Raw genomic sequence first — 26,984 nt, forward strand, 5'->3', positions numbered from 1 at the left:
GAAGACATATTCTAGTAGGATTTCCAGAACAGATGCGGAAGAGGGCTATGGTCAAAGAGGAAGCAAGATGTTCCTGAACGAGAACTCATTAGAAGGAAATAAGGGGCCAGAAAGGGGGGAACTTGACCTTCTGCCTGTTTGGGAGGGATAGGAGGATAATGCTGAGGACCAACCTCTAGCTCAACACTGCCCCCCAAAGAGTCCTCACCAAGTCCAAATGGAGAACACCAAGCTCCACAGAAAAACCAGGAAAGCTTGTTAAACATTGGGGACCCTCCTCCTGCAAAGAGTCTCACAAAGGTTACCAGAGACCGCCCTGGACCCTGGCACTGGGAAGGTGCCAGTCCCTCAGCACCGGCTCCAGGGGACACCTCCAGCACAGCAGCTCCCAGAGGAGCATTTTAGAAATGTCCCCAAAAGACTTCTCCAACCCCAGGGAGCACTAGGCTGGGATGGAGCCCCGTGTGTGCCCATGGGGCTGAGCCAGTGCCCTGGGGTTATCACTATTGATGTTTGTGCTTACAGGTGGGGCTGCCCTGGGGAAACTGGACTACATAATTACTTTTTTCAATAGATGTCATACATCACTTTCCCCAATTGGTCAATTCATTCAGTGCTCAGCAAAATGGTATTAAGCTCCTGGATATGCCAACACCGTAACTGGTTTGGGAGTACAGAGATAAAATACACATGTATAAATCTCTGCTTTCAAGAACCTCACAATGGAGAGGAAGAAGCTGCCAACAGGTGATTACAAAACCCCACCAATGATGCTGCAATAGAGGTAAGCTGGGGTGCAGAGGACTACAGAGAGGCGTGGTGATCTGTGGAGGTGAAACTGGGTTGAACTGGGAAACGAAAGAGAGAGCCAGCCAGATCAAGGGGGGAGAGTACCCTGAGGAAAAGGGAGATGCATACCTGGGCGTGGGGTAACAGAAGAGCCTCTGGGGAGGTGGGGGGAGGCCTTGCAGGTGGTTCCCGATGGCTGGAGTTAACGGCTCTAAGGGAGGGGGCATACTGTAATGAGGCTGGAGAATAAAGCACACAGGACCCGGTGCATGATGACCAGGTGCCTATTCAGGAGTTTGACGCCACCTCAGGGTAACAGGAGCCCTTGAAGCGTTGGAAGGGGAAAAGGTATCATCCAATTCATAATTTAGGAAAATAATCCTGGCAACAAAGTGGAAGATGGATTGAGGGGGGAAAAGAAGGGGAGCAGATGTTACTTAGGGGAACAGTACCGGGGTAGTGGTAGCAGTTGATAGTAACAGTAGCCATGGCAACCTATAAGCTGAGACCGTTCTAAGTGCTTTATAAATACAGACTCTTTTCATCCGCGTGACAGTCCTCTGCAGTAGTAGCTGCACTCATCACCCTCACTTTTCAGATGATGAAGCTGAGACCCAGTGAGACTGAATACCTTGCCCAGGTCTGCAACCCCTCAGTGACGTCATGGGCTGGAACACAGCCCACTCTGGAATCCGTAGTTCTGGCATGGCCTTTGCATTAGATGAGAGAGAACAAAGCGTTGCTAACACTGTGGAGATGGTGAGGAGCAGTTTCACTGATCAAGACAGATGGACAGGAGTCAGCCTCTGTGGAGAGGAAGCACGAGGGGCACGTAGGGGACATGACTATGTCCAGCTTGGGTGGAGGAATGGCTGGAAGGACACTCGGGAGAACGTCAGGGGGTTCCATGAGGCGGGTCGACTTTGGAGTCTGCAGCACTTGGAGGCCCTTAAGAGGTTAGTGTATGTGGGAGTTTGCACTTAGGAGAGAAGCTTAGTGAAGCTGAGAGCTAGAGACGTGAAAGACACTGGGCCCCATTGGGTGGTGGCAGAAGCCAAGGAGTCAGGGGCACTGGCCAAGGGTGAGCAGGTAGAGCAGAGGCCTCACATGGGGAGACTGTGACTGCAGGTCCTGTTTCACTTTCCCTCCACACATTCAACATAACTTTCTCAACAAGTAGAAAAGTGACCTCGAAGTATGCTTCATGGCAGAGAAATTCACAAGCAGACACTAAAACCATAAAGTCACTGAGTAAAGCAAATCTTCCTCCACCTGTTTTATCATTGTCATTGCCTTTTATGATTTTTTTTTAAGATTTATTTTTATTTATTCATAGAAGAACTGGGTTGTAGGCCAAAAGTGCAGGAAGGTGAGAGAATTCAGCAGAGACAGGGTAGGGAGCAGAACAGATGGATCAACTGAAATACACTGCTGAGGGGAGCAGCAGGCAAGACAGGAGAGGTCTGCTGCGCCCTGTGGGTTAGCTCCCTGGGCGGGGGGATCAAGCTTGTGCTGCGGTGACGCAATAGCTTGATAGCACTGAGATTTTAACCCCTGTGCCACCAGGGAGGCCCGTCTCTTTTGAATTTTAAAGGTAAAACCCCAAAACTTTGAGGCTCAAAAATTTTTTTCAGGCCTCCCTGGTGGCCCAGGTGATCCCTGTGCAGGAAGCTAGCCCATGTGGCACAGCAGACCTCTCCTGTCTGGCCCACAGCTCCCCTCAGCAGAGTATTTCAGTAGATCCACCTGTTCTGCTCCTCAGTCTGTCTCTAATGAATCCTCTCACACCCCCACACCTCTGGCCTGCACCCCAGTTCTTCCACACAAAAATAAATAAATAAAACCTTGACAAAAATTTTTTTCAATACACATTTGTTATGACTTCATGTCACCATTTCTACAGCAATGTATACATCTATATAGAATCATATAGTGTTCTTTTTTACATAGCTAGACATTCCTAAAAATAAAAACTTTGAGGTTCAAATAAAATCCTAATTTGTGATATCTCCCAGTGATTACTACCATAAGCCATCAAAAAGAAAAAGATCAAGCTTCATTGTCCAGGGAGACTATCCCTCAGCATCCTGAGCAGCCAGCTTTTCCGGACACCCTCAGGCTCCAGAACGCTGCTTTGGGAGAAGTTGCTGGTAGCTCATCCTGCAACCCCTGAAGCAACACGCAGCCAGCACTGGTCTGAGCTGTGAAAGTTTGCAGTGAATTGAAAGAAGATGCAGTTTTTCTTACCACTCATCCATCCATCACCATATTGCTAGCATAGCACTAAAATTAATTATCCCTTAAGCACTACACCTAACTCTTAGAAGAGAATGCCTTTCAAAACAGGTGTTTATGTTCAAATAAACTATTTTGAGAGTCCTATGAAGGAAACTCTGGGGAAAAGCCAGCACTGTTAAAGAGGCCGTGTTTCGCTAAACAGCAATGCAAACCTTTCTCTGTGGTATTTACATGGATTCATTATAATTATAATGTCACTGCTTTCAAAAGTACTTTTAAACTATTATCTAAAACATTTATCACCAACAGAAATGCCCTGAAAATTATATCATTGCACACAGGTGAGAGCAGTGATGCTTACCAAGATTTCAAGGAGGCTAGAACAGAGGCTCTGAGGTCATGCATGTGGCTGCCTGCCAGCGTGCCCACCACCAGATCACAGTCATTGCCTCTGTACCACTCACCAATGAAGACTTGGCTGGCAGGTTGCTGTCCATGATTCCTGTAGGCAAGCACTGGCCGGGCAGAGCATAAACTTGCCCATTTGCAGCTTCAACTACTTAAATTCCAAAGAGCATATGCCCCTGTGTGGATCACAGTCAGACACCTTGGGGGTTAGTGTGGAATCAGTTGCATAAGGGAGTGAGGATGAAGCCATGACCTTCTCATCAAACATGACTTCTGAGCCAACACAGCTATGTTTGTCCTGGAATCCTGGAGTGTAAATTTCCAGACCAGTCACCTGTACATTCTGCACAAACATTGACAGCTTTCCCATCTTGCAAACAATCTGCAGCATACAGTCTTTTGGCTTTCCATCTGGAGGCTGAATATCCTGGCATTGGACACTCATGCCCCATGCAGAGGTTGACACAGTCTTCTGATATGTGGACCATGTCCTCAACGCCTTGCCTGCTCAGGTCATCGTCATAGACCAGGTGGCCATCTGAGCACAGAATGAGCCAATTCTTCCAATAGTCCTTTAAAATCGTCCTCTGTCTCAGCAACCATCCTCTCTTTACAAATGCCTTCTTGTTACCGGTGAACACACAAGCTGTTGGCATGCCCTAAAAAAAACAACGGAATGGTGAGAGGACACTGCTGGTGTGCCTGAATCAACCACATCCACCTGTACCAGCTGCCAGTGGGGTCACTTCTGGTACAATCTTTTTGAAGGGCAATATAATTAGTACTTATCCATATTTTTCTTTTTTGTTTTACTTTTTTCCAGTTTTACTGAGAAATAATTGTATGCATAACTGTTTAAGGTTAAGGCATACAGCATAATTATTTGATTTGCATATATTATGAAATTATCCAAATTTAAGCATGCACAGATATGACTGAAAAGTTATCATTTAGCTGCAGAAATACTCATATAGTTGCCCAAAATCTACATCCAAAGATGCTCTTAGCAAGAACCTAAATACTCATCTGTAAGCTAATTATCAAATAAATCATGACACAATCATAGCATGGACTATTACTAGATGGTGACTGAAAAGTCAGATGGCTCCAGACTATGTGAAACAGTCCAAGACACGTTGTTAAAGCACAGAACAATTTAACCAGTTGAACTAATTTTTTATTAAAGAAGGAAAGTGTGTCTGTATATGCATGGGGGAAAGTCTGGGAAATGTACATAAGACATGGATGAACAGGGCCTCCCCAGTGGCGCAGAGGTTGAGCGCTGGGTTGCGAAGCTGCCCGCGGCCTCTGAGGCGCCGGTTCGATCCCCGGCTGCTTCCCGGCCACCAGAGGAGGGTCCCACATGGCACGCAGACCTCTCCTGCCGCCCGCTGCTCCCCTCAGCAGTGTACTTCGTCAGTCTGCGTGTTCTGCTCCCCACTCTGGCTCTGGTGAATTCTCTCATCCTCCCGCGCTTCTGACTGTGCCCAGTGCTTGTATAAATAAATAAATAAATGAATAAATAAATAAATCTTTAAAAAAAAAAAAAGACATGGATGAGCAGAGGGAGGAAAGCAGTCTTACAAGTTTTACTTTGTATGCCTTTGTTTTGGGGTGGCTTGTTGCTTTTTTTTACTTTGTAAATTTTTGTGTCACCTATTTTCTTCACAACATGCATGCTTTATTTTTGGTAATATTAAAGCAATTTTATTTAAGAAAAGTCTTTATTGGATTTAGCAATCAGACGTAACCTTAACAAAAACCACTTAACAAAAACCACTTCAGCACAGCAGCGGGAAGGAAGCCTGTTGCTGTGGGTTGACAGTGAACAAGAGGTCTCCAAGGGGGAGAGCAACTGCCCTCTGCTTTTTGAAGAAGTTTGCCTGTGAAAAGGCAGGAAGGAGTCAGCACCTAAAGGGCTCAGGGAACAGAGGGAGCGTGGTGAGGAAGACTCGAGCAAGGTCAGGGGCTGAAGAGAAAGGGGTTGAGAGCCAGAGGGGCCAGGAATCAGGATGCTGGATATGAGAAGCAGGTGCAGGGGCTAACCAGAAAGAGAAGGAGCAACACTTCTCATGCTGACCCTAGAAGGAAAGAAGAAAGTGTGCCTGTAAGTTCAGCCAAGTTAGTCAACTGGGGACTGGAGGGAGCCCTATATCTTCCTTATAAAGAAGGAGGAGCAAGTTCAAAACAGTCAAGTTCAAAACCAGAATAGCTGCTCCTCCAGAAGCCATTAGACAGGCAAGGGTGAAAATTCCCAGCACTTGTTACAGAATCACCAGGGAGAGCCTGGACTTGGAATTGGAAGTCCAAGGATAGACCTCATTTCTCCTCTGTGGGAACACCTCCCCTAGTGGGCCTCCTGGATTTCCCCTTGGTAATCCCAGGTCAGAAGTTTCCCCATAAAGCCTGCTTCACTTTGTTCCTGTCCAACAGCTCCAACTTCTCCCAAGCCCTGAGTCACAGTGGAGGCATCAGCAGCCACTCCAGTCACGACGGCAGCTGCAACAGGTAGGTGAGTTGTGCAGTCTTAGGGCTGCTGGGGACATGGATGGGTCTTGGAAACTTCGGTCTCCTCCTCCAAGTTGTCTGAGAACTGAGGTGATGAACTGCAGAAGCTCAGAGCTACAGATAACTAAGTCTCCTCCTAGGCAGCCCTGAACTAAAGAACTTCGGCAATAATGGTACGTTCTATGTCTGCTCTGTCGTAGATAACGGTAGCCCCTAGTCACAGTGACAATCAAGCACTTGAAACATGGCTGGTATGATTGTGGAACTAAATTTTTAAATTTTTAATTAATTTAAATTTAAGTAGCCACCAATGGTTAGTAACTACCCCATTGGAGAGTACAAGATAGAAGAATCTCCTCACTTTCCAAAAGACCACATCAAGGTCCAGAGAATGATGACTTTTCCAAGCTCACCCTCACCAAGCACAGCCCAGGATTGGAAGCCAGTCCTTTATTTATCCCACTATCCCCCAGGCATGTGGTGGGCTCAGTGGAAATGAAATTAACTTTAATCAGATGAATCAAAAAGTGGATCGGTTAGGAAATGTCAAATCTATGTCTGGGAAAGAGAGGGGACTAACAACACTCAGAAACCTGAGACTGGGCCCCAATCCCAGTTTGCAATGGACAGAATATAGGACTTGAAAGCAAGTAAAATAAATTGCTTTAAAACTGCTTTAAACCTAATTCTACTGTGTCATTCTAGGTTAGTTGCTTAACTCCCAGAGCCTTAGTTTCCTCATGCAGAAGAAGTATATTTCATGGGGTTGTTGTGAGGATTAAATGATACTTTCCCAGAAGCTAGAACATGGGTAGCACTCAACAGCACAACTGATGTAATTAATTATTAAGCAAATTAAGATACGCATCAAATCAGCCTGACTGGCCAGCCATCAGATCCTCTGATGGGGGCCTGTATTGGGAGCAATTTTGGCTGATAGTTATCAACTATTTCTATAATAATGGTCATGACAAGGATGCTAACACTATGCGCTGTATGTGACTTAAGTGCTTTTAGGAAAACCCTCATTTCATCTCTGTCCAAAAATCATTCGCCTCATTTTATAGAGGAGAAAACTGAAACTCAGAAAGAAAAAGTCACTTGCCCAGAGTCACTCAGCTGGCTCCTACCTGCCCCTCTCTCTCTCTCCACGTGTGATGAGCATCTGGTTTTAGACTCACCTAGCCAGGACTCATCGCAACATGGGAAGAGAGAGGTGGCAATCCCTGAGAACATTTGTTAAACAGTGGAACTTGATGTTTCTCTCCTCACGGCAGGCCTCTTCGGTGAGTTTGCCACAGGTTTTGAGCATTCTCTGAACCCTGGGATACACGCAGCTATAGGTCGGGGTCAGAATAGTGGAGGGCATTAGGTTCATTGAGGGTTAAGAGGGGATGGTTAATTAGTATTCCCTGGTCTGCCTCTATTATCCTTCTGATTGGAAACAATAGCAAATGCGACAAAACATATTCTTAGAGTCACTCAACAGTTTTCAAAAATGTACTTGGAATTGGATAGCATTTTTACAGTTAGTAAAGGCTCTCTTTCCAAATCAGAAAGTCTCACCTCCCACGATGGTAGCTACTGCAGACCCAATCCTAAATGTATAAGCCAAGGAAGAATGGCAGCACCCTAAGAGGGGCTCATGGTCAGGGTGGATGTTTGTGGAGGGAGGTGAAAGACGAGACAGGAGAAAGGAGGCCCCTATTGTGGAAGGGGTTCTCAAAGGAATGTGGCATGGAGAAGGAGTGGGTGGGGTGGAGAGCAGGGGCATTAGGTCGGAGCAGAAAGCTATCAGAAGGTTAAACTCCATCTCTGTTGTCTTAAGAACAGTTCCCCTTTAAGATGTGAAAGACCTTCAAGGGCAGGAGGGCAGCTGAAAGTAAGGACAGAGAAGCCAGAGGCAGCTGAAGTGAGGGGACAGACAAGTCAGCTGAAAAATACAGCTGAGATCAGGGCAAAGACAAAAGAAATCCATGCGGTCCTGGGCAAAGCATTTCCTTGACGCGGGCCTAAATTTCCTCATCTGTGAAAGGGAAAGATTGTCTAGAAAAGGCATGGGTCCTTTCCCAGTATGAAGCCCACCTGTCCATCGAATGACTAGCTACCAAAGAGCTGACCTGGAAATTAATTATTTGACTTATTAAAACATCCTGCACCCTCAAGGGCTCCACCCCAGAGTTGAGTAATCAAATCCACCACGCACTTCCTCCACTGGGTTCTCATCAACACCGCCCTGTGAGTCTGCTCATCTAACCTCTGAAGGTGTCTTCAGGTGAAAAGCTCAGAATCCTGGTAAGTCTTGGCATGCCCACTCCTGCCACCATCCAGAATGTCTCTGTTCTCTGTCTCCCTTGACAAACTAACTCCACTTACCCCGGGGATCTATCCCCACCCTTGGTGGGCCTTTGCCCACCCTCCTCAGTCTCTACATTCTCTCTTTAAGCCTCCCAACCCCAAAGGGAGAACCCCCGTCCCTCTTCCCTGCACCCTTTGTGAACAGTCACTTAAGGCAACTGACACTGCCACCTCCTTCCTGCCAGTGTCAGCCAGCTCCCCTGCCTTGAAAGGAGTGGGTCAGAGCAAGAGCCAGACATTGTCAGGTTCCTGCTCCCCTATATTAAATGCAAATGTGTGCATGGATTATATTTATAAAGAGAAAGAATACTGGAATTGAACTAAAATAACTGAATTTGTTGTTGTTAAAAAGGTTGCTTTAAGTGTTTAGGGTCTTATAAATGTCTCCATTCTGTAGCATTTTCATGAAATAAATTAGAATTATCCCATCCATGGGGTTTCTGATACTACGTGAGTCATTAAGGGGCTGGCAGATTTGCTTAACAGGGGACTTTGCTGCTAGGTCACTGAAAGTATGTCTGGGTGGTCCATAGGGACCAGCCAGGTCAAGGTCTTTTGGTTTATCACTCCTGAAAATATCTTTAATTCTGGGCCTATAGAATACGAAAGAAAGCAAAGCACAAAACGTCCAGCAGTGGACATGAACTATGTACAGGTGGACTTAGTCTCAAGAACTTAGCTTACAAATATATTTAATGTATGATGTGTGCTTTTGTGGAGCAGGTCTGTAGCCTGAACGTAGAGCACGAGCCATGCATACATGATTGCCTCCTGACCCCAGTACTCACAGCGACTGGTTTCTGGGCCTCTGCCCATCTTCAACAGTAAGCAGAAACCAGTCATGTCTATTTGTAATGACTAAGGAACATCAGATACCTGTACAGAGCAGATTTTACATGTGTCACCTCCCTTTTCTTAGTTTCTCCCTTTAACTGTCAAAACATCCTCTCTAGAGATTAGTAAATTTAAAAATGAACAAACAACAAAACATCCTCCCTCCCATGACTGGGATTGTTGTCTACTGGTCCTGCTCTTGAAGGTCTTTCACATCTTAAAGGGGAACTGTTCTTAAGACAACAGAGATGGAGTTTAACCTTCTGATATCTTTCTGCTCCGACCTAATGCCCCTGCTCTCCACCCCACCCACTCCTTCTCCCAGTTCTCTCTTTTCTGCATTCTGCATTGCATGGTCTCTGGCCAGGACCTCAAGTGGATCCTTCACGTGGGAGTGTGAGATCACCCTTACATCTCCAGCTCAGCCGGGCACTGGATTATCCAGATGAGGATTTTCTGTAAAACATAATTAACCACTGCTGCCTTCTCCTCTGGGCAGTTTCTGCAGCTGCCCAGCCCTGCCTTCTAGTAGCTGATGCCTATAAACGTGGGAGTCTGTTCCCTGCATCCCTCATGATCTGCTTCCATGTTGACACATGGATCTTAAGATCATTCCTGATTATCACATCCATTACTAACATCTCTGACCATCTGCTCTAGAGGTGACTCACCCTTGACCTCATGACTTCTTTAGCCATACTCTGGTCCTCTGAGCAAACTTGTTCTTGGTCCTGGACCTGCAGAGTCAGTGGCTTCTCTCAGGTCTTACTGACAGGTATTCTCTCTGTACCATCTGCCTCGCCCCCTATCATCATATCCTCCCAACCAGCCAGGGCTCCACCCTCATTATCACCTCTTTCTAGGTCTCATTATGCTGACCAGGCAGCTTAGCTGCCCTCCATCATTTAGGAGAAAGCAATACCTTCCCAGCAAGGTGATGGCTAAGAAATCTATCACTTTTCAGGGGAGTGGGCAATATTTTTCCAGGTCCTCCTAATCCCATTCAGCTTTCTACTTTGCTATATAGGATTGACAATAACAAACTTTCTTCTACTAATGAAAAAAAAATTCCAGGACTTTGTTGTTGTTATTTTAATATTTGTATTTGCTTTGAAAGGATATACACCCATTGGTTGAGATGTAATTCACACACCATAAAAGTCACCCATTTAATATGACAATCTAGTGGTATTTAGTATATTCATAAAGTTGTACAACCTTCATCACTGTCAAACTCCAGGACATTTTGTACTCAGTAACATTCTCCTCAGCCCCTGGAAACCACTAACCTACTTTCTATCTCTACTGGTTTGCATATTCTAATCATTTCACTTACATGGAAACATATGGTATGAAGTCTTTTGTTTCTGGCTTTTTTTTCTTTTCTTTTCTTTTTTTTTTTTTTTTTTTTTTGCTTAGAATAACATTTTCAAGTTTCATCCATGTTGTAGGATGTACTTCATTCCTTTTTATGGTTAAATAATATTACATCGTATGTGTACACAGTTTATCTGTCCACCAGTTGATGGACATTTGGGTTGTCTCTACTTTTTAGCTATTATGAAGAATGCTGTTGTGTGTGCTCACTTACAAGTCTTTGTGTGGCCATTTTCAATTCTCCTGTGTTTTTATTTGCAGTGGAACTGCTGGGTCATATGATTTAAATTTTTGAACAACTGCCAAACTGTTTTCCAAAGCAGTTGCCCTAGTTCACATTCCTGCCAGCAATATATATATGATCTCTCCACATCCACATCAATATCTTTATTGTCCATTTTTTAAAAAATTGCCATCCTTCCAGCAAGTGTGAAGTATTTCGTAGGACCTTTTACTTCTTTCTTTACTCTATAACACTGGGTTTTGTTTTCAGGTGGGCAGAGACTTGGGTATGGTGATAGGATTGTCATATCTGTTAATAAAGAAGTAGCACTAACATGATGTATTTTGTGGTTCAAAAGGAAGTTAATTCAGTAGCTGGTTTATGTAAGTTTACTTCCTCTTTGAAAACTGGGATAATAGGTCAGAATGGCTGCAGCTTCCCCTAGAAGCAGGTTCTCTCTTACCCTGTAATGAGGGCAGAACCCACCAAGTTTGGTTTACCCGAGGGTGCAGGGGAGCTAGGGAAGGATGAGGGCATGCAATGGCAGGACAAGAAGGGTCCCCACCGAAACATGGATAATGTGTCTCCACCTGTCTTCTCTGCTTCCTGTTGCCCCCACCCCAGCCTGCTGGCAGCACCCTGGCTTTCTCTGCTCACTCCTGTTCATTCTACCCATTTGGAGAAAGTCAGTCACCTCCTTATTATTTTTAGTATATTTCTTCAGACTACACAAACATCCCCAGAGCAGGTGACCTGTAACCCTCCCCTCAAATGGTGGCCTGTATCAACTGTAAATATGCCTCTTGCTCAAGCCTCCTGAAATGCTATGCTCTATCACACAAACTGTCTTTCCAGAACGCTTCTATTAACCTTCAGAAAGTTGGACAGAAGGATTCAACTCTCAGCTGTGTAGTCAAACCTTCATCATTTTCTAGGGTTCCAACCCAGTTGGATTGCCTGCCTCATCTCCCAGACTGAGAACTGAAAGTGTTTCTAACTTTAAATCCAGCCTCAACTGTCAGAGATGCTCACCACTGAGACATCCCAGACAAGTAGTCCTGGATCCAGAGGGGATTCAACAAATTTTGGGTGATGACACCATGAGAAGTGCTATGGACCTCTCTCTCTGACTTTGAAGGGACTGTACTCTGTTCGTAAGACAGATCATTTACCCCTAAATATGTTTCATAACTTTATTTTTTTTCACTTTTTTTTTTTAAGATTTATTTATACAAGAACCAGGGTACAGGCCAGATGCGCGGGAGGGTGAGAGGATTCACCAGAGACAGAGTGGGGAGCAGAGCAGGCAGAAGGACTGAAGTACACTGCTGAGGGGAGCAGCGGGCAAGACAGGAGAGGGCTGCTCACTAGGTGGGTTGCTCAGAGGCCGGCAGGGATCGAACCGGCGCTGCAGAGGCTGCGGACAGCTTCACAGCGCTGTGCTCAAACACCTGTGCCACCAGGGAGGCCCTGTTTCATAACTTTAGAGCCCCATTTTCTGAGGTGAACTTACTTCCATGTGCTATACAAACTAGTGCAAGGACTCCTACCTGAGGTTCATGGGGTGTCAGGCTAGAGTCTGGGGAAACTTAGCTGCGCAGTAACCCCATCATCTCTCTCCCTAGGCCAAGATTTAAGTGTACCTCAAATATGGAAGCTTTTAACTGGGAGTATTATGACTTCGAAAACTTCACTGGTAATTACAGTTACAACACTGAACTGCCTGATATTCAACCAGACTCTGCCCCCTGCTTGCCAGAATCTTGGGAAATCAACAAGTATGCAGTGGTTGTTATATATGTTCTGGTGTTTCTGCTGAGCCTGCTGGGGAACTTTCTGGTGATTCTGGTCGTGTTATACAGCCAGATCAGCCGCTCTGTCACCGATGTCTACTTGCTGAACCTGGCCGTGGCTGACTTCCTCTTTGCCTTGACCCTGCCTATCTGGGCTGCTTCCAAGGCAAAGGGCTGGATCTTTGGCACAACCTTGTGCAAGCTGGTCTCACTCCTGAAGGAGATCAACTTTTACAGCAGCATCCTGCTGCTGGCCTGTATCAGCGTGGACCGCTACCTGGCCATTGTCCACGCCACACGCACACTGACCCAGAAGCGGCACTGGGTCAAGTTCATCTGCCTAGGCATCTGGACCTTGTCCTTTATCTTGTCCATGCCCCTCTTCCTCTTCCGCAAGCAAATTCACCCACCCTCCTTCAGCCCAGTCTGCTATGAGGACATGGGAGCTAATACAACAAAATGGCGGATTATCATGCGGGCCCTGCCCCAGACATTTGGCTTTCTCCTGCCACTGCTGGTCATGCTGTTCTGCTACGGATTCACCCTGCGCACACTGTTTGCCGCCCACATGGGGCAGAAGCACCGGGCCATGAGGGTCATCTTTGCTGTGGTGCTCATCTTCCTGCTCTGCTGGCTGCCCTACAACCTGGTGCTGGTGGCGGACACGCTCATGAGGTTGGGGGTGATCCAGGAAACCTGTGCACGGCGCAACCACATTGGCCGGGCCCTGGATGCCACCGAGATTCTGGGCTTTTTCCACAGCTGCCTCAATCCCTTCATCTATGCCTTCATTGGCCAGAAGTTTCGCCACGGCCTCCTCAAGATCATGGCCAGCCATGGCCTGATCAGCAAGGAGTACTTGGCCAAGGAGGGCAGGCCTTCCTTTGTTGGCTCTTCTTCAGGGAACACGTCAACGACCCTTTAAAACCCCACCCCCATGGCAGCCCCTTGAGGCTCCTCCCTTCCTTTCAGCATCTCATGCCAAGGCTCATGGGCACTGGATGATCATGGCCTCTGTGCCAAGGCAGCCCCCATTGTGGTCACAGGAAGTTGCTGAAGCCATATTCTTACCAGGCCCCATTGTATGGTTTAGTAAGCCTGCCTGGTGCTCCACTCCTTACTGTGTAATTACTATGTCAACTGCTAGAGCTCTGTCCATCCTGCCACTGACCCCACAGCATTCTGTCTTTGGAGTATTTTAAGGACATTCTTTGAAGTGACTACAAAAAGTTCCCACTATTGGGAACCATTAGTGGCAAATACCATGGGTTTCCTTGCCTGTTAGGGTGTCTACCTCCCAAGAGAGAGGCCAAAAAAATCAGATTGTTTCTAAGACTCCTGTAAGCTAGAAGTGAGCATATCATCTGATTCTGACTAACAAGACCTCCAGGCAAGAGTGTGCTGGTATAATGCTCCTTCCATCCTGGACCCAGAAGGGTGATGTGGCTGGGGCTTCGCCAGCCTCACTATGTCTGCCATTTTCAATTTTCAGAGTCTTCTGACTGTAATCTTGCTGCTTATAGGTACCTGTGCTTACATCCAATCTTTGGCACCGAACATCCTGGACAGAAATAAAACTGAATTGTTGGGTATATTTTGGAAGTGTGCCAGAATTGGTGAACGGAAGAATTCTTATGTAACAGTGTGCTGTATAGTGATAGCCTTCAGCATCCTCTTCATAAAGTAGCTTGGCAAAATGCCAGAATCTAACAGCGATCAGATTTCAATGTATAAAAGGACTTATCAACAGAAAATAATGGAAAGAATGGTTTACCCTTTTATCTTGGAACACTGAATGAGATAAATTTCCAGTTGCTGTTCTCTATTTCTTGTTATTGGACCAAAGTTCTATATAAATAATTAGGATATAATCATTTAATACTGAAGAGTTTACTATGTCTGTAACAACCTCAGTACTGTCACTACAATATTGCATTCTGCAAATGTCATTCTGTTGTATCGGACACCAGCTTTTGGTAAGGTATCTCAGAGCGCATAGTAGGAAAAAAATTGGTAAATAGCTCAAGTTTCTTTCACTGTGATTTGGAAATGATAAATCTTTATAGAATGAGACTTTTTGGACTAAGATTTTTTAATGAAAAAAGTTTCAATTTGTGTTGGTAAGGATTGCATTCATATTTAATGTAATGTTTGCTTTTTTTCTGGCCACACCATTTCAAGCATGAACCAGAGTACCACTATGCTTAACAAACTTTCTACTTTACTGCAGGTGTTTAAACAATTTACAGTAAACCAATACAGTTCTTAAGGAAGAAGATAAATGAGATATAATTTAAGAGCAGTATTAGGAAAACATTTACATTTAACAAAAGAATTTAGAATTACCAATTCACATAGTAGCCTATAAAACATCTCTGGTCAAGTATGAATAAATGTCTTAAGTATAAATTTGACCAGCTAACTGTTCTCTGAAAAATATTACATTCTTAGAAGAAAAGAACAAAATAGAACAATTAAAGTACATTAAAAAAAAAGAGTGTGCTGGTAAATCACTCTCCAGGGGAAAGTCCTGATGTGTAGCATTCTCTAGGCTCCATGGTGTAAATACTCCTACCATGGTGATTTCATGTGATGGTATGAGCAACCAGCTCAAAACATTCTGTTTATAATAATCTGTTTTAACAAGCAGGTATAAAATGGCTTTAGTGCATCATTGCACAAGAGAAAGTCTATTGGGGTCAAGGGGCTTATGGAAAAAATTCAGGATTAAAAAAAAGAGAAAGACACACAATGCACATACATCCTTGGTTCTTGCTTTTGAATATGGTTATACATTATGATGTGTGGAACTGAGGCAGGCAGCCACTATATGACAATGAGGCCAAAACTCCAAAATGTTCAGGCCTACCCAAATGATACAAAGAACAGAGACTAAAGAGCCCAGAAATAAACCAAAACTTAAATGATCAACTAATTTCAACAAGGGTGCCAAAACTATCTAATAGGGAGAGGATAGTTTTTCACAAAATCATGCTGGGAAACTAGATATTCAATGCAAAAGAATGATATTAGATCCTTACCTCACAGCACACACAAAAATTAACTCAACATGAATCAAAGACCTAAAATAAGAGCTAAAACCGTAAAACAGGAGGAAGCTTAAAACCTTCATTATGTTGGATTTGACCATGATTTGTTGGCTATGACAACAAATGACAGGCAAGAATAGAAAAAATAGATTAATTAGGCTTTATCAAAGTTAAAAACATTTGTGCATCAAGGACACTGTTAACATAGCTAAAAGAGGAGCTAAAAGAATTGGAGAAAACAATGGCAAATCAGAATCTGGTAAAGGGTTAATATGCACATATACAGAGAATTTGTATACAACAGCACAAAAAAATGAAAAGAAAATTTCAAAAATGGGCTATACAAATAGCCCATCACCAATAGGTAGGGAAATGCAAATCAAAACTACAATGAGATACCACCTCACAATCGTGAGGATGGCTACTATCAATAAAAGACAGCTGTTGGTGAGGATATGGAGAAACTGGCCCTTCTGTACAATGCTAATGGAATGTGAAGGAGTTCGGCTTCTATGGAAAACAGGGTGGCAATTCCTCAAAAAATTAAACACAGAATTAGCAAGTGATCCAGAAATTCCATGTCTAAACATATATGCAAAAAAAGCAGACTCACATAGATATTCGTACACTCATGTTCATAGCAGCGTTATTCACAAGAACAGAAAGGAAGAAGTAACCTGAGTGGTGATTGACAGATGCATGGGTGAGCAACAAGTAGTGAATACACACAATGGAGTATTATTTCATCTTGAAAGGAAATGAAATTCTGATATAAGCTACAAAATGGATGAACCTTGAAGCTATGCAAAGGGAAACAAGCCAGACACAAGCATTGTATGATTCCAAGTCTATGAGATCCAAATTCATGGATACAGATTGTCAAAAGGTGGTTGCCAAAGACTGGGGAGTTATTGTTTAATGGATACAGAATTCAGTTTGAATTATGAAAAGTTTCTGGAGGGGGATAGTGGTGATCATTAGAGAACAATGTGAATGTACTAAACTGTAGACTTTAAAATAGTAAATTGCATTTTATGTATATTTTGCCACAATTTAAAAAAAACAAAACTTAGTTCCAAAAAGGCAAGTTTTAACCTCTGAATCAACCCTGGAACCACCTTCCTATAAATTCATTTTAAATGAGATAATAAAATGTTTTTTGTATAAACCACTTTTAGCTGGGTATTTCATGACTGTCAATTAAAAGCACCCAAACTGTTATGGAGAAGTTGGTCAAGGGTGAAGGGCGGTGTCCCAAATGAGAGTCTTTACATAAATCTCTCTGCTGTTTATTGGGAACATAGAAAAAGGATTGAAATAGAGATGGAGCTTTCTACCATGATCATCCCCAGCCCAAGACTCCCGCTGCTGAACATTTGTCATGGAAGAAACCATGGCCTGGGGTCATCGAGAGCTTCTCATGTATTCAGAGTTAAAAAGTAGTCAAGAGCCTCAAGGGTGGGCCTGAGAAGGGCTGGGTGAGCTCACCAAGTCAGCCGCACCGGGGTTGTCCTGAACTCAACCAACAACTCCCAGCTCAGTCTCCCTTGCACTCTCTTCTCTCCTGCCCAAAACACACACACTCTCTCTCTCTCTCTCTCTCTCTCTCTCTCTCTCTCTCTCTCTCTCTCTCTCAGGGTTTAGCAGTAGTGCAGAATGGGGGAAATGATTTCTAAAATGTCATCCAGACAAAATGAGGAATTTTACTCATTCCTTCTGCAATATTTATTGAATGCTTACTGTTCCAGGACTTTGAGATAACAGCAACAATCAAAACAGACAGGGTTTTACCCTGTCTGAGCACCTGTTCACAGGATATATTTCTGATTGGCCTTTGTTAGGGTGGCTCTGGCTCCGAGCAACCTGCTAAAGGAAATGAGAAAGCCAGGAAACTGAACTGAACAGTTCCCAAACCTCACCAAAATTTTACCAAATTCCAATGCCCTTCCAATGATCCTGAAGTCAGCAACCTTGGCTCTGAAAAGCCTCCTCTCCAGAAAGGCAGGAGCAAGCTCTGGGCTGGAGTGCTGACTAGCAGGCACCGGCCACTCCTAACTCAGGAAAGCGTTGCCTTTTGCATTCAGCAGGCAGGATTAATTCAGCACCAAGAACCCCTTGTTTCTAGCTTACTCTAATCTATGCCAAGCACTGTGCTAAGCTCAGGATCAATGGTGACTTAGTTGTTCTGGCTGACACTTCAGAACAGCTTCTGATTCACCAGGAGAGAAAGGCAGGGGGACGTGTTTTTACCAAACACCTGAGTTGCCAGAGGGAGCGGTGGTGTTCTCACCAGGCAGGGCAGAGGGACCAGCCCGCTCCCTGAAATGAGCGTCAGTGGGAGGAAGCCAAGTGAGTTTTACTCCGGTTCCAGGTCTGCTCTTGCCTCCCCTCGCAAAGTCTAGAGAAAGCGTGACTGTCCAAGGAAAATAAGAATGTGCAATGAGGCGGAGCAATGGGGCAGAGACCAAGTTGCATTAAAATGAGTGGTTAATCTCTCTATAAAGACAGTCTTGGCAGAAATACTCTACCAACCAAGTCATCACCAGGACAAGGCAAATCCAGGACCTGCCTGAGTTGTTGGTGTCTCCCCTCCAGTGTTTCCAGGCCTCAGTCCCACTGTGCCAGGGCCAACACCTTTCAGCTTAGACCTGCCCGCACCCTCTGAGCTGGCCCTTCTGGCTCCCTCAGACCTGTTCTTCTGCCTATACTGTCTGCCTTTTTTCTCTGCCCTCCATCTTCCTCTATCCGCCCCCCACCCCAGTCTCTACAAGATGGTCTCTTTTTGCTAATTCAATTGGGTCAGCCTCCGGTCTCTTGAGTTGTAGGGTCCAGGAATGGACACGGTGCAGGTTTTCTGATCCCATGAAGACCGGGTAAATGAAGAGTCAGAGTTCTCATTGGCTTTTTGCGGGTCTTTTATTGGGATTTAGCAGGTACATGGCAGGCAGGAGTGCTGGGGGGCCAGGAGGCTGGCAGTCCTCCCAGCCCCCAGCAAATCTTCACTTTATCTGGGCTCTCTGGCGTTCTCTCTGCTTCTGCTTCTGCTTCTCTGGCTTCTCTCTCGGCTTCTACTGGCGTCCCCGTGATGCCGCCCTTAAAAGCCCAGTCTCAGCCCAGGTGAATCCCATCTACCTATGCCCACACCCTACTCCAGGTGCCCGCCATCAGGCATGCATTCAGGACCGCAAGGATCCATCATCTATCCTGATGGCGGAAGGGCAGAAAAGCCTGACATTTTTCCTTACCCTACGTGGGTGATAGGAAGATGTGCCCCCAGTTTGCAGGTCACGTTGAAACTCATCTCATGGAGACCCACATAGAAAACAGCACCCCCAGGCAACAGCAAAGTCAGAAGAGACCTAGAGATAGCCAGGGGCTGCCCCTTTCAATATATAAACAAGGGAACAGGCCCAAACCAGGTAATTTAACCAAAATCTCATGGCTGGATAGTAGTGATACTGGCATATTAAAAAAAAAACCCAGTTCAGTTTGATTTTTTAGATATTTTGTTTTTCTAATGACTTTCCGTATCAATGAACCTGGATATTTCAGCATTCCACCCTGCAGCCAAGCTACGTCAGTGCCCACACTCGACTGTGCCTGGCACTGAGGTTGTTGGAGCCTCAGCAGCTGGGACTTAGGGGCACAGGTATGGCAGCAGGCTCAGATGGGGTAACTGTATTGTGAAGTTCAATCTGTCAGTAGATAGAGCCCAATGCAAAGTTCAAAGACAGCCAAAACTAACCCCTCTACTGAGGACACAAGCTCTATCACCCTGGGTTCAATTAGAAAACCCAAACCACTAGGAGGAGGAGTTCGTTATGGGGATTGGACTGCACACAGTTGGGAGAGCTGGTTAAAGGTCAGAATGCTGCCTTTTCCTCTGGTGCTAACACCTGAGAGTAGCAGGACAAACAGCCAAGAAGGAAAGATGGACATTGTAGGGTAAGGAAAAATGTCAGACTTTTCTGCCCTCACACCGTCAGGATAGATAATGGATCCTTGCGGTCCTGAATGCATGCCTGATGGCGGGCACTTGGAATAGGGTGTGGGCAGATGGGATTCACCTGGGCTAAGACTGGACTTTTAAGGGCAGCGTCACAGGGATGCTAGCAAAAGCCGAGAGGGAAGCAAGAGAAGCAGAAGCTGAGAGAAGGCCGGAGAGCCCAGAGTGAAGACCAGCTGGGGGCTGGAGGTCTGCCAGCCTGCCAGCCTACCGGCCCCCCAGCGCCCCTGCCTGCCGTGTACCTGGTAATCCCAATAAAAACCTGCAAAACCACTGAGGACTCTGACTCCTCCTTTACCCGGTCTGCTGGATCAGAGAGAACCTGCACTGTGTCCTGTCCTGCCCCTACAGACGTGAATGAAGAAGAGTGAGGATAAGGCTGCACCTCCAAGGACAGACTGACACCTGTGTGGGTGACCTTCTGGCGTCTGGCGGAGCTAGCACCCTGCATCACAGATGTCAGCTCGCACCTGGCTCAGCAGCCAATAAGAGGGACCCTGGCCCAGGCCAATAAGAAGAGGCAGCGGATAAGCAACAGCGTGTAACAGCACCTGGTACCTGGCTCTGAGCTTCCAGAGTACAAAGAGAATGGCCGCTGCTCCCACTTCCACATCCCAAATCTCACATACGGTCCTTCTGACCACTGCTAACCTGGAACTAGGCAAAGCGGAATTTGAGGAAACCCAGCTTAACTACATTGACTCAATACTAATCTTCCACACAAACATAAGTGCAGACTGAAGAAAAGGATTATCACAAAGATTTGGATAATATTTACTTAGGTTTCCATCTGTCAGGAAGGAGCAGTCTGGGTACCAATAACCCTCCTTCTCTACCTGGATCATGGATACCTGGGATTCACTATTACTCTTTAAGCCATAAACATGAATTTTCTACAATTTTCTGTAGCATCTGTACTATTCAAAATTAAAATGCTTTTAAGAATTATAATAAAGAGGGCCTCTGTGGGGTAAGTGAATGATATCAGGCTTTTCTGCCCTCCCGCCATTAGCATTGATGATGGCTCCTTGGGGTCCTGAATACATGCCTGATGGCAGACACCTGGAGTAGGGTGTGGGCACATGTAAGTGGGTACACCTGGGCTAAGACTGGGCTTACAAGGGCGCATCACAGGGATGCCAGCAGAAGAGGAATCACGAGAAGTGGAGTAGAGAAGGAGAGCCCACCAGAGAAGGCCGGAGAGCCCAGATAGAGTGAAGACTTGCTGGGGGCTGGGAGGCCTGCCAGCTGTGTACTTGGTAAATTCTAATAAAAGCCTGAAAAGCCACTCAGGGCTCCAGGACTCTCTCTCCTACTTTACTGTGTCTCCTCGGATCATAGAGATCCTGCTCTGGCCCCTCCTGCCCTTACAGCCTCCCTGGTGGCGCAAGGGGTTAAGCACAGCACTGTAAAGCTATCCGCAGACTCTGCAACATGAGTTCAATCCCCAACCTGCAGGGGAGCTACCCACATGGTGCAGCAGACCTCTCCTGTCTCTCACGCTGCTCCCCTCGTTACAGGGCAGGAAGAGGGGCAGCCCAGACCCCACAAACCTGCCTGCTCTAAATAGGTTCTACCATCCGCCGCATCAACACAAAACATATGCAACTTTAATGAGAAGGAACTTTAATACAATTAGGAAACAATACAGGAAAGGCAAAGAATATAGTTTCTAAATCAACCACCCAAAGTTACCCGTCCCCTCATGGGTAGAAGTCCATCCAAATGGGATTGGCCCAGAGCAGGGCCCCAAAACCTGCCACAAGTCTAAAGCATCTTCCAGTGGGGACCCACAGAAAAGGATCAGAAACAACCAGACAAGTCTGGAGGGAAAAGAGCAAAATCAAAATCAAGACAAAACCGCCATTGTCACCGCCCCATGGGTCTCTCACCCACATCTGTGTCACCCAGTCCACAACCAAAAGGCAAGCGCAGTTTCTCACGTGTCTCTCAGTTCCATGTCCCTTCTCCAGGTGTCCTCCTGGCTCTCCATCCTGCTTCCTTCCTTCCTCAGTCTCCTCTGCAGCTTCTTTTCTCTGCTCAGCTCCACCCTCCCTTGGGTGGGGGAAACCTGGAACCTCCCCCTTTCCTGGGGACCACCCTGTTAGAATCCCCCCTTTTAATTTTTATTCCACCATATCTATAGTGGCACAGATCTCAGGGTGTAGTCTTAGGTGGCAGTCTTTTTTCAGGGTTACAATGTGTGTAAGAGAAGCAACAATTAGTCAGCATCATTGTCCATGAATGTCCAGTATGACAGTTTTCCATTACTAGAAAATAGTCCATTAGCCAAGCCAGAAGAAAAAAAATAAAAAACCTGGAGCATTAGCTAACACAAGACAGCAAATGTATCAAAATCACAGGTAAAAAAATCTTAAAATTGGTTGAACTTATGTTAAAAAAAGAACACCAAGTTCTCAACCTTGATCCCAAATTGTTTCAACTACATAGCAAAAGTTTGCAAACTAAATCTACTTATAAACCATATTACCTGTTTTTGCATACAATCACAGGGCAGAATAATCAATACAATAACTGAACAGCAATTTTAGCTGGCTTTGTTGGAATACTCCGTATAGGATCAGAGCAAACTCTTGACATCCACGTAGGCTTCAAGAACAAAGTTGGTCTCACCGACTCCCTCCAGGCTTCCTCTTCTCAAGGGTACCAGGGCTTTTTCGTTTTCTGGGTTGTCCAGTCCTACCAATGGAGGCAAACTTCCTCACCTTCTTTGGAGGTCTCTGGAACCCTACAAACAAAGCAGCAGGTTCTCTTCTTCTTGGTTCAGCTCTATTTCAACTTCCTGGAAGAACTCCATTCAAAGCCACACAATGAAACATCTCCAGTTGTTTATGTTTTAAGCAGATAAAATCCCTATGGAAATTATGTAAAAATAGACATTGACATGAGTAGTAAAAATTACTACCACTATTTTCATGCTGTGTTGGTATCAAGGGGAATGAAAATGCAAGCACAAGTTAGCTCTGCTGAAAAAAGAAAAAAAATAATTTAACATTGCTGCAGGTCCTGGTCAGTTAAAACAAGAAAACTTTGTTGAATCAGAACAAAATGCAACAAAATTTCCAATATTATGTCAAAACTTAGTAAAAATCAGGTGTATCTCCAACAGTCTATTCAGTTCTTTGTAGCAAAAATTTTTTTAACCCATCAAAAGTTCCATCAATAGGTATCTGTTGAGGCCTCTCCCCCCTGTTTTTTACAGAAACAATTTCTGTAGATATCAAACAATTAAAGTACACAATATTACAAGGAGACACTCACCACTGACAATTTACATACATATCAGTTTCTGTGAGGTTTTACACATGATTTAGAAAACCAATGTTAACATTTCTGTACATGTCAAAGTTTTACCATTTTCCCAAGTGACAATGCTTCCCTTCTAGTTTTACTTTATCAGGTAAACCAAATAGGACAAATTCATCTAATGCCTTTCCCAGGAGGAAAAGGATTAACTTTGTGGAGTGTCTCAGGAGCTCTATTGAGGTTCCACAAAATTTCCTTAGATCAACCAAATGACAAGCTACCAAATTTTTACTTGAATTTAGATTTCTGGGAAGCTTTGCCATAAACATCAGAAAACAACAGCAACAACAATATTCAAACTCTATGAAGGCACCGGCTTAATTCAGTAGTACAATGTTGACAATCAAACCATAACCTTTAGTTTTTTCTCATAACTAAAGACACTTTTTTTCAATTTCTATAGGCACCATGTATACCAATTTTTCAACCTCTAGAGGCCAAGACAGTTAGACACAAGGATATACAGACATACAACATATAGACAGTTTTTTTTAGTTATGCCATGTGGAATATCTTATGTAACTGCAGCTTTACTCAATCTGTTATAGGACAGGGAGAGGGGCAGCCCAAAACCCCGCAAACCTGCCTGTTCTAAATGGGTTCTGCCATCCGCCGCATCAACACAAAACATATGAGACTTTAATGGGAAGGAACTTCAATAAAACTAGGAAACAATACAGGAAAGGCAAAGAATCTAGTTTCTAAATCAAGAACCCAAAGTTACCCATCCCCTCGTGGGTAAAAGTCCATCCAAATGGGATTGGCCCAGAGCAAGGCCCCAAAGCCTGCCACAAGTCTAAAGCACCTTCCAGTGGGGACCCACAGAAAAGGGTCAGAAACAACCAGACAAGCCCAGAAGGAAAAGAGCAAAATCAACATCAAGATAAAAGCTGCCATTGTCACCTCCCCACGGGTCTCACCCACATCTGTGTCACCCAGTCCACGACCAAAAGACAAGCACAGTTTCTTCACGTGTCTCTAGGCTCCATGCGCCTCCTCCAGGTCTCCTGGCCCCATCCTGCTTCCTTCCTCAGTCTCTTCTCCAGCTTCTCCTCTTCCTGCTCAGCTCCACCCTCCCTTGGGTGGGGCAGGGAACCTCCTGCTTTCCTGGGGACCACCCTGTTACACACAGACTCAGAAAAAAATGTCAAAGTCCAAAAAAATGTGGAGTGTTGGACAGCAGAAATCACAGGTTCCAGTTGTCATCCTACAAACCGAAGGCTTTGGAAATAGGAAGAAAACGTTTTATTAATCATAAGAGTTACATGACCTTGTTTATTGCTTTAGAGTTTTCAGTGTTCAAGACTTTTTATTAGAAGCCAATCCTGGGGTATCCTGTACAGCAGCTGAAAGAACAAAATCAACAGTTAACTTTTAAGCAAAAGGAGTCATCACTTGTTAGCCACCAAGCAGGCAATACTTGGGTTTCCTGGAACAGAACCTGAAAAAGCAAAATCAAAATATCAGCAATTAACTTTCAATTGAAAGGAGTAATCTCCTTACTTCTGTTAGGCATTCTGGAACAGAAGCTGAAAGAGCAGATTCAACATCAAAGCACGGATTACACCTCCCCCACACTAGGGAGGGACAACAACAGCAAATCTACATATGAAACAAACACAGGTATGAAAACCTGGTACAGTTACATGATGAACCATAGAGTGCTTTCCACAACAGACCTTCCTCAGTAGGAAGCAGAAACTTAGAATCTTGTCTTACACCAGCAATTAAATCCAGAATTCAAGTGGCAAACATGCCCAAAACAAATTGTGTAGACAAAAATTCACAGCAGCAAATCCTTTCAGACTCAGACAAAATCTTTCTAATTTTTCTGATCCAGACTTTGCAAAAATTCAAGTTATCTCCAAGAATCCATCAAGGCTACCAGCAATTACCAGTTACTGCTTAAGGCTACTCTTTCCTTAACACCCAGGCATACATTTGTTAATTTAAACACCACTGCTCCACAGTTGGCTTGCAAAACCCCTCAGGCAGATGTCAGGAAGTAGTGAAGACAAAGCAACATATCACTTAAGAATCATTATTGCCTTTAGAAATGCTAATGAGACAGCAGAGATCACAAAAAGAAAAAAGGTCCAAAGCCCAAGCAACAAAAACCTCTGAGTTTTACAAGAGTCTGCCAAGTGGCATCAGACGTCATCTTTGATCTGGCCACATGGTCCAAACTACTACCTAATCTTTTGAGTAAAACTGTTGGCACAGAACAATTTCCACAAAATCAAATTTCTTAGCAAGTCACTACAAACAAATTACACAGAGACACACAGAATCTTCACAAAGCCCAAGCCAGTTTTTTTTTTTTAAAAGATTTATTTATATATGTATACAAGAGCTGGGGTACAGGCCAGAGATGTGAGGGGGTGAGAGGACCCACCAGAGACAGAGTGGGGAACAGAACAAGCAGATTGAAAGTATACTGCTGAGGGGAGCAGCGGGTGAGACAGGAGAGGTCTGCTGCGTCATATGGGTTGCTCCCTGGCAGGCTGGGGATCGAACTCATGCTGCAGAGGCTGCAGATTGCTTCATAGTGTGGTGCTTAAACCCTTGTGCCACCAGGGAGGCCCCCAAGCCAGTTTTTCAACTGCAAATCTACATATGAAATAAACACACTAGAGAAACCAAAAATCACATTTGTGCTTATGGTAGCCAGTGCTATAGAAAAGCCCAGTTTCCCCATGGGGCTGACTAACCATGGATGACTCTGTCCTAAATCATGTTGGGCGCCAAATCTGTTACACAGCAGGGAGAGGGGCAGCCCAGACCCCGCAAACCTGCCTGCTCTAAATAGGTTCTGCCATCCGCAGTATCAACCCAAAACATATGCGACTTTAATGGGAAGGAACTTTAATACAATTAGGAAACAATACAGAAAAGGCAAAGAATATAGTTTCTAAATCAAGTACCCAAAGTTACCCGTCCCCTTGTGGGTAAAAGTCCATCCAAATGGAATTGGCCCAAAGCAAGCCCCCAAAGCCTGCCACAAGTCTAAAGCATCTTCCATCTGACCCAGAGAAAAGGGTCAGAAACAACCAGACAAGTCTGGAGGGAAAAGAGTAAAATCAAGACAAAAACCACCATTGTCACCTCCCCATGGGTCTCTCACCCACATCTGTGTCAACCAGTCCATGACCAAAGGGCAAGCACAGTTTCTTCACGTGTCTCTCAGCTCCATTTGCCTCCTCCAGGTCTCCTGTCTCCATTCTGCTTCCTTCCTTCCTCAGTCTCCTCTGCAGGTTCTTCTCTCCCTGCTCAGCTCCACCCTTCCTTGGGTGGGGCAGGAAACCTGGAACCTCCCCCTTTCCTGGGGACCACCCTGTTACACCCTCAGCAGTGTGTTGCAGTTGATCTGCCTAGTCTGCTCTCCACTCTGTCTCTAGTGAATCCTCTCACCCACACCCCGCACCTCTGGCCTGTACCCCAGTTCTTGAATGCATAAATAAATAAATCTTTTTTTAAAAAAATTATAATTAAAAAATATATACGAAGAAAGTTATCAGAAAGACAGACAACTCTCATTTCCAGGAACCAGCGCAGGGAGTCAAGTGGGGTTCCTTTATCCTGTAGTTTTAGGGTCAGAATTCACCAGAGTAGAAAGTTTTATCATCTACTACCAGATAGGAGAGCAAAGAGGTACAAACTTTAGGGAAGGCAACTTGATCCTATCTATTTTAGCGCATATACCCTCTGGTCCAGATACATTTCTAACAATCTGGTCTCTTGAAACACCCACATAGGTAGACAAATGTATATAGGATATCTGTCGCAGCATTATATTTGTAAAAATCAAAGCTTAGAAACAACCCTAATGTTCTTCCACAGGGAACTGGTCAGATAAACTATGAAGGTGAAGCCACCGCAAAAAATATACTGGAAAAAAAAAAATACTGGAGGTGGTTGGTGATTTACACCCAAGGTTAAAAACATGATTCTTGGTGGAAGGAGGCAAAATAGAAGATTACTTGTCGGAAGGAGTCCATTTACATAAAGTATCCAGAAAGGAAACTCTCTAGGAACAGAAAGCAGATGAGAGGAGGCCTAGGACTGGGGAGGGG

At 44.8% G+C, this 26,984-nt stretch overlaps 2 protein-coding genes and 1 pseudogene across 3 annotated transcripts; 2 read left to right on the forward strand and 1 right to left on the reverse strand.

Annotated features, from left to right (window-relative positions):
• Positions 1 to 3,384: 3,384 nt before the first annotated feature.
• On the reverse strand, positions 3,385 to 4,091 carry LOC119255196 (pleckstrin homology domain-containing family B member 2-like; annotated as a pseudogene).
• Positions 4,092 to 5,890: 1,799 nt separating this feature from the next.
• CXCR2 (C-X-C motif chemokine receptor 2) lies at positions 5,891 to 13,457 on the forward strand. 2 transcript variants are annotated; one of them, XM_037521897.2, is made up of 2 exons: positions 5,891 to 5,943; positions 12,361 to 13,457. In XM_037521897.2, exon 2 carries the CDS (start codon positions 12,386 to 12,388, stop codon positions 13,451 to 13,453), a length of 1,068 nt encoding a protein of 355 aa, XP_037377794.1. In that variant the 5' UTR covers positions 5,891 to 5,943; positions 12,361 to 12,385; the 3' UTR covers positions 13,454 to 13,457. The 2 variants fall into 2 exon arrangements, with proteins under 2 accessions (XP_037377794.1, XP_037377793.1); XM_037521896.2 differs by lacking the exon at positions 5,891 to 5,943 and adding an exon at positions 8,176 to 8,238.
• Positions 13,458 to 13,973: 516 nt separating this feature from the next.
• LOC119254842 (protein kish-A-like) lies at positions 13,974 to 14,776 on the forward strand. Its single transcript, XM_037521898.2, has one exon. It carries the CDS (start codon positions 13,997 to 13,999, stop codon positions 14,213 to 14,215), a length of 219 nt encoding a protein of 72 aa, XP_037377795.1. The 5' UTR covers positions 13,974 to 13,996; the 3' UTR covers positions 14,216 to 14,776.
• Positions 14,777 to 26,984: the final 12,208 nt, after the last annotated feature.

This window comes from Talpa occidentalis, unplaced genomic scaffold, assembly GCF_014898055.3.
Source record: "Talpa occidentalis isolate TD23 unplaced genomic scaffold, MPIMG_talOcc4v2.1 talOcc4.3, whole genome shotgun sequence".
NCBI lineage: Eukaryota > Metazoa > Chordata > Mammalia > Eulipotyphla > Talpidae > Talpa > Talpa occidentalis.